General features: G+C 63.3%; 2 protein-coding genes across 2 annotated transcripts in view; both read left to right on the top strand.

Annotated features, from left to right (window-relative positions):
* Positions 1 to 7: 7 nt before the first annotated feature.
* On the top strand, positions 8 to 9,484 carry LOC106723081 (dynein heavy chain domain-containing protein 1-like). The gene is made up of 9 exons (XM_025193727.1): positions 8 to 152; positions 399 to 555; positions 736 to 987; positions 1,073 to 1,216; positions 1,396 to 1,863; positions 2,195 to 2,438; positions 2,552 to 2,709; positions 2,830 to 2,955; positions 9,045 to 9,484. The coding sequence occupies exons 1-9, from the start codon at positions 70 to 72 to the stop codon at positions 9,456 to 9,458; spliced, it is 2,046 nt and encodes a 681-aa protein (XP_025049512.1). The 5' UTR covers positions 8 to 69; the 3' UTR covers positions 9,459 to 9,484.
* Positions 9,485 to 9,494: 10 nt separating this feature from the next.
* LOC106723080 (dynein heavy chain domain-containing protein 1-like) overlaps positions 9,495 to 11,229 on the top strand; it is a gene marked incomplete at its 3' end in the record, with an annotated part of 3,750 nt that continues 2,015 nt past the window's right edge. The window contains exons 1-6 of the mRNA XM_025193720.1: positions 9,495 to 9,614; positions 9,836 to 10,034; positions 10,243 to 10,334; positions 10,419 to 10,617; positions 10,801 to 10,926; positions 11,001 to 11,146. Of these exons, the coding sequence (XP_025049505.1) occupies positions 9,495 to 9,614; positions 9,836 to 10,034; positions 10,243 to 10,334; positions 10,419 to 10,617; positions 10,801 to 10,926; positions 11,001 to 11,146 (882 nt within the window). The remainder of the gene's footprint in view (positions 9,615 to 9,835; positions 10,035 to 10,242; positions 10,335 to 10,418; positions 10,618 to 10,800; positions 10,927 to 11,000; positions 11,147 to 11,229) is intronic.

Genomic DNA, 11,229 nt, shown 5'->3' with positions numbered 1-11,229 from the left:
GGCCGGGCCTTGCCCCATGCTCTCGTCTCTCCGGCCGGCAGCTGGCAGCGCAGCACCCGGTGCCTGCGGATGCAGCAGCGCCAGGCGGTCCTGGGCGCCCGCCTGCTCCAGGCCGTGCCCCACTTCGGCACTGCCCTGCTCCATATCTCCAGGTGCGCGCGCCGGGACTCCAGATCCGTCTCCAAAGCGCCCTTCTGCTGTGCGGGCCCCATGGGGCCGGGGTCTGCCCCCCTGCCCGGGGCAGCTGGGGGGAGCACGGTCTTGCTGCAGGGCCTCGCCTGAGCTGGAGGGGACGATGCGGGTGCTGGGGTTTGGCAGGGGGCTGGGTGTCCCCCAGGGGCAGGTGGGGTGGGTCCCCCCACTTGAAGCCCTATCTGCTCACTCACCCACCCGTGCAGGCTGCTGCAGGAGCTGCGGTCCGTGCATTGGCTGCCCCAGGACAATACCCGCAGCTTCAGCTTCCCGGAGCTGCAGCGGGCCCTGGTCCGGGAGAAGAGCCGTGCGCGTGGCCTCCTGGCCCGCTTCCTTACCCTCTACACCACCATCCTGGAGCTGGTGAGCCCAGCCTGGCCGGCCGCTCACCCAGGCAGCCTGGCTTGGCGTGGCATGGCGCGGCACGCCCCTTCCATGGGTGCAGCACCCCCCACTGGGACACCCCCTGTCCGGTGGGGCAAGCAAGCCGGGGGCATGGGGGGAGCGAGTGCCCACCCCTCAAATGTGGGGCCGCCCCGGCAGGTGCGCAATGACACGTACAGGATGGCGCGGGGGCTGCAGAGGGGGACGCAGGTGTGCGGGCACCCCCAGGCTGGGGGGTCCGTGCACCAGCAGCGCCTGCAGAGTGAGGGGATGCAGCGGTGGCACCGGGAGGCCGAGCGCTGGCTGGGGCAACTGGGCAGCCTGGCCCGGCTCGTCAACCTGCTCGTGGCCCAGAGCCTGGTCTCCATGGTGCAAGACCAGGTCGCTGCTTTCGTCGGCCACGTCATGCAGGTGTGGGGCGGGGGCACCAGCCTGGGTCCCCGTGGCTGGGCCTCTGGGTCCGTCCCTGCCCTGACCGGCCCCCCTGCCCTCGCAGGCCGACGGTGCCAGGTGCGAAGCCGTGCTGCGGGTGCAGCTGGTCTTCGATGCCAACAACCAGCTGGCACCCTTCCCCTCGCGCCAGGCGCTGGAGGACAGCCTACTGGGTGCGCTGGATGCTGTGCTGGAGTCCGTGCTGGAGGTCAGTGCCCTCCACCCGGCTCTAGCCTCGCCCTGGCTGCAGGGCCCATCCGTTTGGCCCTGGGCTGCTCTGTTGTGTCTGGCCCAGCCCCGGGCCTGCGGCAGCCGCGTGGATGGCAGGAGCCCGCGGGGGCTGCAGTCAGGGCCTGGAGACCCGCTGTGGCCCACACTTCCCCACAGGTGTGCCAGACCAGAAAGGAGCGGCTGGGGTCGCTGCCCGAGTCGAGTGCCTCGGAGGCCGGGACGGCACCAGGCCTGGACCCGCTGACCGGTGCGTGCCCTCGCCCTGCTGCAGCCCCAGGGCCGAGCGGGGTCCTCCCCTGCCCCGGTCCTGTCCCTGCCCCCAGCTGCAGCAGAGGGGCCACCCTGGTCCCTGCTGCGGGGGGCTCACACTGCCCCCCATGCACAGCGCTCTGGGAGGCGGGGAAGGGCAGCATGGGGACCCCCGTGGAGCTGCTGCCCGATCTGTGGGATGAGGTGCTGGGCACACAAGAGCAAGCCCTGAGGCAGCCCCTCGCGGGCCTGGAGGTGACGGGGTGCCGGGTGCACGGACACTACCCGGAGCCAGTGTGGGAACATCTGGAGCGGGACCTGCGCACCAATAGCCGCATCCAGGGGGCCCGCGCCACCCAGCAGAGCCAGCTGGCGGTGAGTGTGGGGCTGCATCGCCAGGACCTGGTCGCACCCCCATCCCCTGCACTCGTCGTCCCTGGGCTGTGGCCACTCGCTGCTCCCCTTTCCTTGGGACTGCACTGCCCCCTTGCAGGGCAGCCACAGCCCAGGCACCCATCCTGTGCCAGGCTGCTCCCGAGCTGCCCCAGAGGCCTGGCCCTCCCATTGGGACCAGGGCAGGAAGGAGGCAGGCCCTTCGAGGGGGGTAGCACCAGCCAAGCCCCGCCACCCCGGGCAGAGTGCCCTGCGTGGGAGCTGGGGCAGCACCGTCCCTGCCCCACGCACTGAGCCATGGCTGCTGTCACAGGCGGCGCTGGACGAGACGCGGGAGCTGTGCCGGGAGCACGCGGGGGTGGCCGAGGTGCACACCTTCGTGCAGGGCTGGAGCCCCACGGCTGTGGAGGTCATGCGGGGCCAGCCGCCCAGCACCTACGCTGAGCACGTGGCCCAGCACCGCGCCTGGGCCCAGCGCCTGCAGGACCTGGGGCCCGCCGTCGTCACCCGCAACCGCCTCTTCCTGGTGGACTGCAGCAGCCTGCAACAGGAGACCGGTGCGTGGCTGGGGGGGACCTGTGGGGCCTCGGTGGGGCACATGGATGCTGTGGGGGTGGGGAGGGCAGCAGGGCCATGCTCCAGCCCTGACCCCGCGCCACCCCGGCCCCAGCACCCCTGCTGGCCTCCATCACCAACGAGCTCCAGGCGCTGGCGCTGCACGAGGCATCGCTGCGCAGCAAGGTCCTCATCGCCGAGCTGAGCACCGTGCTGAAGCTCTACCGCAGCGTCGGCTCCGACATCCTCACCGTCGCCAAGTGCTCCCACAAGGTGCGGCCCCAGCCGGGGCATCGGGATGCCCCAAGGGGCAGGGGTGGGGGCAGCTCAGACACCCATCTGGCCAGCAGAGAGGCACCAGCCCCCGGTGCTGACGAGCAGATGCCCCCGCAGCTGCAGCAATACCAGGGCCAGATGGGCGAGCTGCAGGAGCGCATGGAGTACGTGCGCAGCCTCAACGACGTGATCCGGCACTGCTTCCGCCCGCTCGCCCCGGACGAGGAGAACCAGGAGAACGCGGTGAGCGCGCGGACCACCGCGGCAGGAAGCCCCCGTGCAGGGGCCACGGCACTGCCGGCGGGAGAGCGTGGAGGGGCACGGGCCTGGCCTCGGCCCCTGCAGCTTCCTGCAACGCTGCTCATAGACAAGGGACGTCCAGTGCTCACATCCAGTCCAGCCCCTGCCTGAGGCCCTGTGCAAATCAGCGCAGACAAACCCCGTGTCCGATCTGAGCAACACAACGCAGGCACCCCGACACAGTCCCAGGCATCACCCACCCCTGCCCCCAGGCAGGCAGGGTGTCCTGCCAGTGCATTGAACACATTCATAGATGCTGGAGAGACCCCAGTGCCCTCACTACAGAGGAAAGTGTAACCTCCCCAGTCTGAACAGGGGGGAAATCCCTTCCTGCTCCTAGTGCAGTGTTGGTCTGAGCCTGAGCGCAGGGGCAAGACCCTCGTGCCGGGACCCTGCGGGGTCGGTGCCAGCAGGAGCCCAGTCCCTGTCCCCAGCACCTCTGGGGGAGGCTTAAAACCCCTTGGCACCTGGAGCAGAAAGGGGGTGGGGGGCAACCGGTACAGCCCAGGAAACCTGCACAGCAGCGCACCGGCATCGCTGCACTCGGATCGTCCCCAGCCAGTGCCCATCCAGCCTCCCCTTGAGCCCATCTCTTCCACGGCCTCCCTGCTCTGCCAGGGAAGACGTGTTTCCTGCTATCCGACTTTGCTGCAGCCGTCAGCCATGGCTCTGCGTCCTCCTCTCTGCAGCAAGAGCAAACAGGCGCTTTCCCTCTTCCCTCTGGCAGCCCGTCAGGTCTTTGCAGGCGGCTGCCGTGTCCCCTCCTCAGCACCTTTTCCGCCAGCTGACAATAGGATCATAGACTCGTAGAAAATTCAGGCTGGAAGGGACCTGGGGAGGTCGCATCTAGTCCAACCCCCTGCTCAAAGCAGGAGGCTGGACCAATGCCCAGCTCCTTCAGCCTCTCCTCGCAGGCCTGGCTTTCCAAGCCCTCGATCATTGTTGCTGCCTCTGGACCCTCTCACTCCTCTCGGCCTTTTTAAAACGCGGAGCCCAGGACTGCACCCAGTATCCAGACGACGCTTAACCAGTGCTGAGCAGAGGCATCATCACTTCCCGTGTCTTGCACCTGGTGCCTCTATTGCTGCAGCCCAAACTGCACTGGCCTTTCGTGTGGCTGCATCCCGCTGCAGACGCCTGTTGAGTCTCTGCTCTACCGGACACCCGTGTCCTTTTCTGTAGAGCTGCCGTCCAGCCTGGGATCCCTCCGTTTGTTATTCGTCTTTTTGATTCTTCCCCCCGAGCTACAGCACCTTGCGTTTGTCTGCGCTGAACTTCGTCCTGTAGCCCCAGCCCAGCTTTCCAGTCTGTCGGGCTCCTGACGCGCGCTCGCATCCTCCAGCGTGTTCACGGTCCTTCCCAGTTTCACGTCATCTACAAACTTGCTTAAGAAGCTTCTTACGCCGGCCTCTAAGTCATTAGCAAACCCGTTGAACAGCGCTGGGCCCAGGACGGAGCCCTGCGAGGCTCCATGCAAAGCCTCCTGCCGTTCTGACGTGGATCCATGTCCAGCCCCCGTTTCTCCAGCTTGTTTAGGAGAAGGTCGTTGTTTCATTGCCAGGGGCTGGGAGGGACCTTGGAGATCATCGGGTGCAGCCCGCCTGCACCCGGGCAGGAGAGACTGCGGGGACCAGGTGACCCCAGCAAGGTGGGCATCAAGACGCTTTTTGAAGATCGCCAGGTGACTGCACCACTTCGGGGGGAGCCTGCTCCAAACCCTCGGCGGCCCCCGGCTTGTAAAGACATTTTTTGCTCGTGTCTAGTCCGAAGCGATCTTCAATCAGCTTGTGCCCATTATTTCTTGTCCTCCCCCAGACCTTGTACTCCCCTGGTATCGGCTGCAACCAAATCCTCCGAGTCTCCTCTTCTCCAGGCTGAACAGCCCCAAGTCCCTCAGCCTCTCCTCGTGCATCTTGGTCTCCAGGCCTCTAACCACGCGCGCGGCCTCCTCGGGGCTCTCTCGGCTTCTCCACGTCCTTCCCGAAGCGCGGCGCCCAGAACTGGACGCAGATCTCCAGCTGCGGCCTCACCAAGGGCAGGGTGACATCAGATTTTCCCAATTTGACCATCGTGGGAGACCAGGTCGAAGGCCTTTTTGAAGTCCAAGTATATGACATCAACCTCATTTCCTCTATCCAGGTGGCGAGTAACCTGATCAGAGAAGGAAATGAGGTTGGTCTGGCACGACCAGCCCATAACGAAGCCACGTTGGCTATCCTTCATAATGCTGCCTTCAGTTAACCTGTGTGTGATGGTTTCTTTGATGATTTTCTCCAGGATTTTACCTGGGATTGAGGTCAAACTGATTGGCCTGTAGTTTCCTGGGTCCTCCCTTCTCCCTTTCTTAGAGGTAGGCACCGCATTGGCTTTTTTCCAGTTTTCTGGGACATCTCCTGAGCGCCACAAGTCTTCAAATAACTTTGCCATCAAGCGCACGATGACATTGGCCAGTTTTTAACGCTCTCAGGTGTAGTTCGTCCGGTCCAACCAATATTTAGCCTTTGTAGGCTATTTAGCCAACTGATATTTAGCCACATAGATATTTAGCCTTTGTAGGCGCTCCCCTAAAAGATCTATGTCAACTATGGGAGGATGGTCACCCCCATCGTGGTCATCCTGTCTCCTGTCAAGCAGGCTAATGCCCTTGGACTGATGACATACTAGCGGGAAGTATTCATTCAGGAGTTTGGTTTTGTCTTGGGTTTCGGTTAACAGCTGTCCCATTTCATTTAACAGGGGCCCTAGGCTTCCCTTGTTCCTTTTGCGACTTCCTACGTATCTAAAGAAGGACTTTTTGTTGTCCTTGATTCCAGTTGCCAATTTACGTTCGGTTAGTGCTTTCGCTGTCCTGATCTGCTTCCTACAGGTGTGGGCAGCTGCTGAGTACTCCTCTTCGGCAGTTGTTCCTGACTTGCACCCCTTCCTTGTAGGCTTCTCACTTTAATTTCAGGAGGCCCATGACTTCCCTGTTGAGCCCAGGGGGTCCCCCAGCTCTTCTGCTGCCTTTCTTGTGAGAGGGAATAGACTTTCTTTGAGCTTTTAGGATTGCTTCCTTGAGGAACAACCACACTTCTTGTATTCCCTTCCTCACCCGACCGTGGTCCCGCAGGGCCTCGCCAACCAAGCTCCCGAGTTTGTGGAAATCAGCTTTCCTAAAATCAGGGATTTCTACCCTACTGGCTGATTTCCCTGGCTTGCGGTGGATGGAGAAAGTGATCATCTCTTGGTGGCTGTCGCCCAGTTTCCCTTCAATCCGCGGGTTGCTCGCTAGATCGTCCCCTTTGGCCAGAACCAAGTCTAGGAGCGCCTTGCCCCGGTCGGCCCGCAGGCTCGACGCGAGCGAGGATGCTTTGCGAGCGATCGGATCTAGCCGAGCGCTCATCCCACGAGATGTCTGGGTAGTTGAAGTCACCCACGATGACCATGCTCCGCGAGCGTGCAACCTCTGCCAGTTCTCCAGAGGATGCCTGGTAGAGCCGCTCCTCGTGGTTCGGAGGCCTGTAGTAAACTCCTACAATTGAGTCCCCTTCCCCGCGCTCTCCCTGTATCTTGACCCAGAGGGTCTCACGTTGCCCTTCTTGGCATCCGGTGTCCGCCGCCAGGGAAGCGTAATGTTCCTGTACACAGACAGCAACACCCTTCTTCCCAATACGATCCCTCCTGTACAGGGTGCCCGTGGTCCAGCCATAGGTGGAGTCCCACCAGGTCTCCGCGATCCCTATAAGACCGTATTGCTTGTTGGTTAGTCCGAGGGCTAGTTCCTCCGGCTGGTTTCCCACGCTTCTGGCGTTATTGCACAGGCAACGAAGCCTGCCGCCGGAGGCCCTAGCCGTCTGGTGAGCGGTGGCATAACGTGTCCATCGGCTGGTGTCGGAGGAGCTTCCTGTTGTACCCTGGGATGCCGGTTGCGAGGTACCCATTTCTCGGGCTTGCGCTGGTGATCTCAGTTTAAAGCCCTGTCCAGGAGGTCCGTCATTCTGGCCGAGCAAAGCTTCTTCCCCTTTGACGTGAGGTGGATGACGTCTCTTCCCAAAAGGCCGCAGGTTGTGTGGCACCGTGTCAAATGCCTTGCTGAAGTGCAGATACACGATAGCCACAGACTTCCCTTCCTCCACCCAAGTAGCTGCTTTGTCAAAGAAGCAGGTCGAGTGTGTTTGACGTGACTTGAGTACAGCAAATCTGTGCTGGCTGCTTGTGATCAGCCTTTCCTCCTGCAGAAGCATGCACATGGCAAATGGCTTTGGTTCGGGCATGCTCCGATAACTTCCCAGGTACTGCAGCGAGGCTACCCAGCCTGTCGTCCCCCGGGTCCTTCTTGCCTTTTTTTAAAGAGGGGCACTACACTGGCCCTTCCCCGGTCCTCTGATGCCTGGCCCGTCTCCCACCACTTCATGAAGATCACTGCCAAGGGCTCCGAGGTCTCTGCCCGTTCCTGCAGGGCCCTGGGATGAAGTTCATCTGGCCCTGGTGACTGGATTCATTCATCCTCATCAAAAGCTCTGTGTCTCGGTTTTTAGCCCCTCCCTCAGCTCGTCCCCTTTGCTATCCAGATAATTGTTAGTAGGTTTCTGTTTAATTTTTTTATTTTTTTTTGTGAGGGCTGAAGCAAAGTAGCTGTTGAGTAGATCTGCCTTCCTGGCATCTTGTGCTAGGAGTCCCCGGGCTCGTTAACGCAGGACCCGCAGCTGCCTGGGTCCTTCTTTTCTGGCCGGCTTCCTTAGACAGCCTCTCCTTGTCGTCCTTGATCTCCCTCGCCGGGTGCAGCCCGGTCTCTATCTTTGCCGCCCTGGTTTTGTCTCTGCAGATTCTGGCTATTTCCTGGCACGCATCTTGGTGGCCTGCCCCTTCTTCCACTGCCTGGGTGCTTTCCTTTTGCAGCCAAGGCATCCTAGAAGCTCCTCATGCAGCCACGTCAGTCTCCCGCCATCCTTCTTCAGCCTCCATCGTGTCAGGACAGTTTTCTGGTGGGCTTCCAATACTGTGCCCCTTAGAAACTGCATCCTCCGGGTACCTTTACCCTTCAAACTATCCTCCCATGACACCATACCTATTCACTCTTTGAGGCCGATGAAATCTGCTTTTTTTTGAAGCCCAGAGTCCTAATCTTGCTGACCTCGAGCTTTCCCTGTCTCCGGATCTGGAATTGTAGCGTATCGCGATCGCTTCCTCCCCATTACTCATCACCTTCACGTCCCCCGCCAGTTCCCCGCCGTCGGTCAGGACAGGAATCAGGTAAAAGATCGCTTAGCTCTGCCTTTTGGAATAGGAAGTTGTCCACACAACTTAGAGACTGGCGTGATGTCTTATGTCTGGCTGCATGGTCCTTCCAGCAGACGCCCAGAAAATTGGAGTCTCTCCTCACCAGTACCGTCCCGTAGCTTTCGGACAGATTCGTCACCTGCTTGAAGAGCGCCTCGTTCACCTCCTCTTCCTGATCAGGCGTCCTATAATAAATCCCTGCCATAATATTGTCTTTCACCTTCACCCGTTCTGCCTTACCATCTTCTTCCTCCTGAAGCTGGGAAAAAGTGTGTGTTTGACATACAAGGCAACACCCCCACCTCTTCTCCCACCCCAGTCCTTCCTCGATGCTCACATCGCAGGCCTTAGAGCTGCCCCACCACGTCTCGGTGATCATAGGTCTCTTCCCGAGCTGCAGCCTCCAGCTCATCTTGTTTATTCCCCCACTTCTTGCATTTGTGTACGTGCATCAGACATATTTTGCATGTTGACCACCTCACTTGCCGTTTGCACCGCTTGTTGCAGTCTGTAGCTCTCTGGCCCTTTCCCAGAGTCGAGTTGCCTCTTGGCATCCTTTCCCCTCTGCAGTCTGTTGCCGGAGGGTTTTGATCACGGTCCCCCACGGAGCCCAGTTTAAAACCCTCCTCACTAGCTTGGCCACACACCAGCTTCCCCCTAGTGACGTGGCCTCGACCCTCGGGGAGGTGCCCGCGCATGCACACGGCTGTGCCTGTCCCTGGAGACCCCCTCACACTGACCCCGCTGCCTGCGCCCCTGCCCTGTACCCGCAGCTCCTGGACACGTGGGAGGCCTTCGTCTTCCAGCAGCAGGAGGCCTCGGACTTCATCACCTTGCGGCGCCTCAGCATCGTGGACGAGCTGGAGGAGTCGCGGCAGCGGGCGCGCCAGGAGCGGCACGCCCTGCTGGCCGCGGCCACCACGGGCCGGTTCCGGGACCCCGCGTCTAACGCCCATGCCGCCGAGCAGGACCTGCGCGCCCTGCTCCTGCGCTTCCAGGCCACGGCCGCCCGCCTGGACGAGCTCTGCCACTCCCAGAAGACCCTCACAGGCACGGCCGTCCCTGCCCCGCCGGGTCCGGGGCCCCCAGCCCTGCACCACCCCGCAGACCCTGGGCTGTGCATCCCGGCTACAGCCACCCCCAGGCTCCCAGGGGCTGCCCCGGCACAGGGCAGGGCTCCCAAATGAGTGTCTGCCTGCCTGCCCGCCCCCGCAGGGGACTGCATGGACCAGGCTTTCGTGGCCACGGGCCAGGACCTGATCGAGGCCCACGAGCGCCTCTGGAAGCTGTTCCGCACCGTCACCGAGCAGCTCGTCGAGTGGCGCTGCCTCGCCTTCGCCAAGGTGCCCTGCCCCCTGTCCCCGTCTATGCCAGGGGTCCCGTCCCGGGGTGCCTCTAGCCCCAGGCCAGCCCCACAAGACCCCCTACCTTGGAGGTCTTTAAGAGAAGACTGGACAAACACCTGGCTGGGGTCATCTGACCCCAGGGCTCTTTCCCACCCAGGGCAGGGGGTCAGGCTCGATGATCTCCCCCCGCCCCCCATATCTATGACATGTCCCCGCAGTTCAGCGCAGGCCTGGCGCTGGAGCGAGCGGCGGAGTGGCAGAGGGAGGCGTCCCGCCTGGAGGAGCGCCTGCCGGACGCGCACCCCGTGCTGCAGGCGTGCACGCGGGCCATTGGCGCCTTCCAGCAGGTGCTGCCCCTGCTGCAGGCGCTGGGCAGCCCCCTCCTGACGGCTGCCTGCTGGAGGGAGATCTTCGCAGGTGAGTCCCCCGGACCGCCGCGGCCACGCTGCTGTGCAGGGAGGAGCCCGGGACCGCGGTCACTTGCGGTCACTTGGCAGCTGGGCTCATTCTGGCCAGGGCCCGGTGCGGCCGCGATGGGCAGGCGAGGCAGCCAGGTTGCCCCGGGGCTCGTCTGCATCGGGCTGTTGCAAGCGGGCTCCACCGCTGACCCCGGCGCTCCCCACAGCGATGGGCGTGAAGTGCCCGGCCATCGCGCAGCTCACGCTGGGACAGCTGCTCTCCTACCCGCTGCTGGAGCACCGTGACCCCATCTTCAAGGTCAGCCGGAGGGGGCGCCGGGCCCGGGGGTCCCGGTGCAGGCGGGCGGCAGCTCACCGCCACGCCCGTCCCGGCGTGCTGTAGGTGTGGTCGAACGAGCGGGGGCGCTGGCACACGACGGACACGCTGCGCCGGCTGCAGAAGACCTGGGCCGAGAAGCAGCTGCGCGTGGTCAACTTCATCCTGCACGTGCCCTACCAGGCGCCCGAGCACGCCCACCGCCCCCGGGAGCCCGCCCGCGTGGAGCACGTCCCCAAGGATAGTGGCACCTTCGTGCTGTCCGGTGAGCAGGGCCAACCGGGGGCGGGAGGGAGATGGCAAGAGCTGGCTGGGGCAGGGCGGGGGCCCACCAGCCCACTCTTGTCCTTGGCCTGGGGGCAGAGGGGCTTCCCTGCCTGCCAGGGCCGGGCTGGCCGAGGTCGGCGCCGGGGGCTGCCGGCCTCACCTCGTCCCTGCCCGGGCCCAGACACGACGGAGCTCAGAGCCCTGGCAGAGAAGAGCCTGCTCAGGCTGCAGAGCATCGTCCTCTCGCCCCACGCCACTGACGTCCGCGACGAGGCCGAGACCTTGGCCACCACCCTGCAGACCTTCGGTGAGAGCCGCGGGGCTGGGGTGGGCGGATGTATGGCTGTGACCCCCCAGAGGCTCCTCCCTGCCCGGGCCCAGACACGACGGAGCTCAGAGCCCTGGCAGAGAAGAGCCTGCTCAGGCTGCAGAGCATCGTCCTCTCGCCCCACGCCACTGACGTCCGCGACGAGGCCGAGACCTTGGCCACCACCCTGCAGACCTTCGGTGAGAGCCGCGGGGCTGGGGTGGGCGGATGTATGGCTGTGACCCCCCAGAGGCTCCGTCGTGGATCTGGGGCCCCGGTGACACCCCCACCCTCCCCTCCCCT

Source organism: Alligator sinensis, unplaced genomic scaffold (genome assembly GCF_000455745.1).
Source record: "Alligator sinensis unplaced genomic scaffold, ASM45574v1 scaffold948_1, whole genome shotgun sequence".
Taxonomy (NCBI): Eukaryota; Metazoa; Chordata; order Crocodylia; family Alligatoridae; genus Alligator; species Alligator sinensis.
The sequence above is the reverse complement of the archived record's forward strand: the minus strand, read 5'-3'. Positions and strand labels throughout refer to the sequence as shown.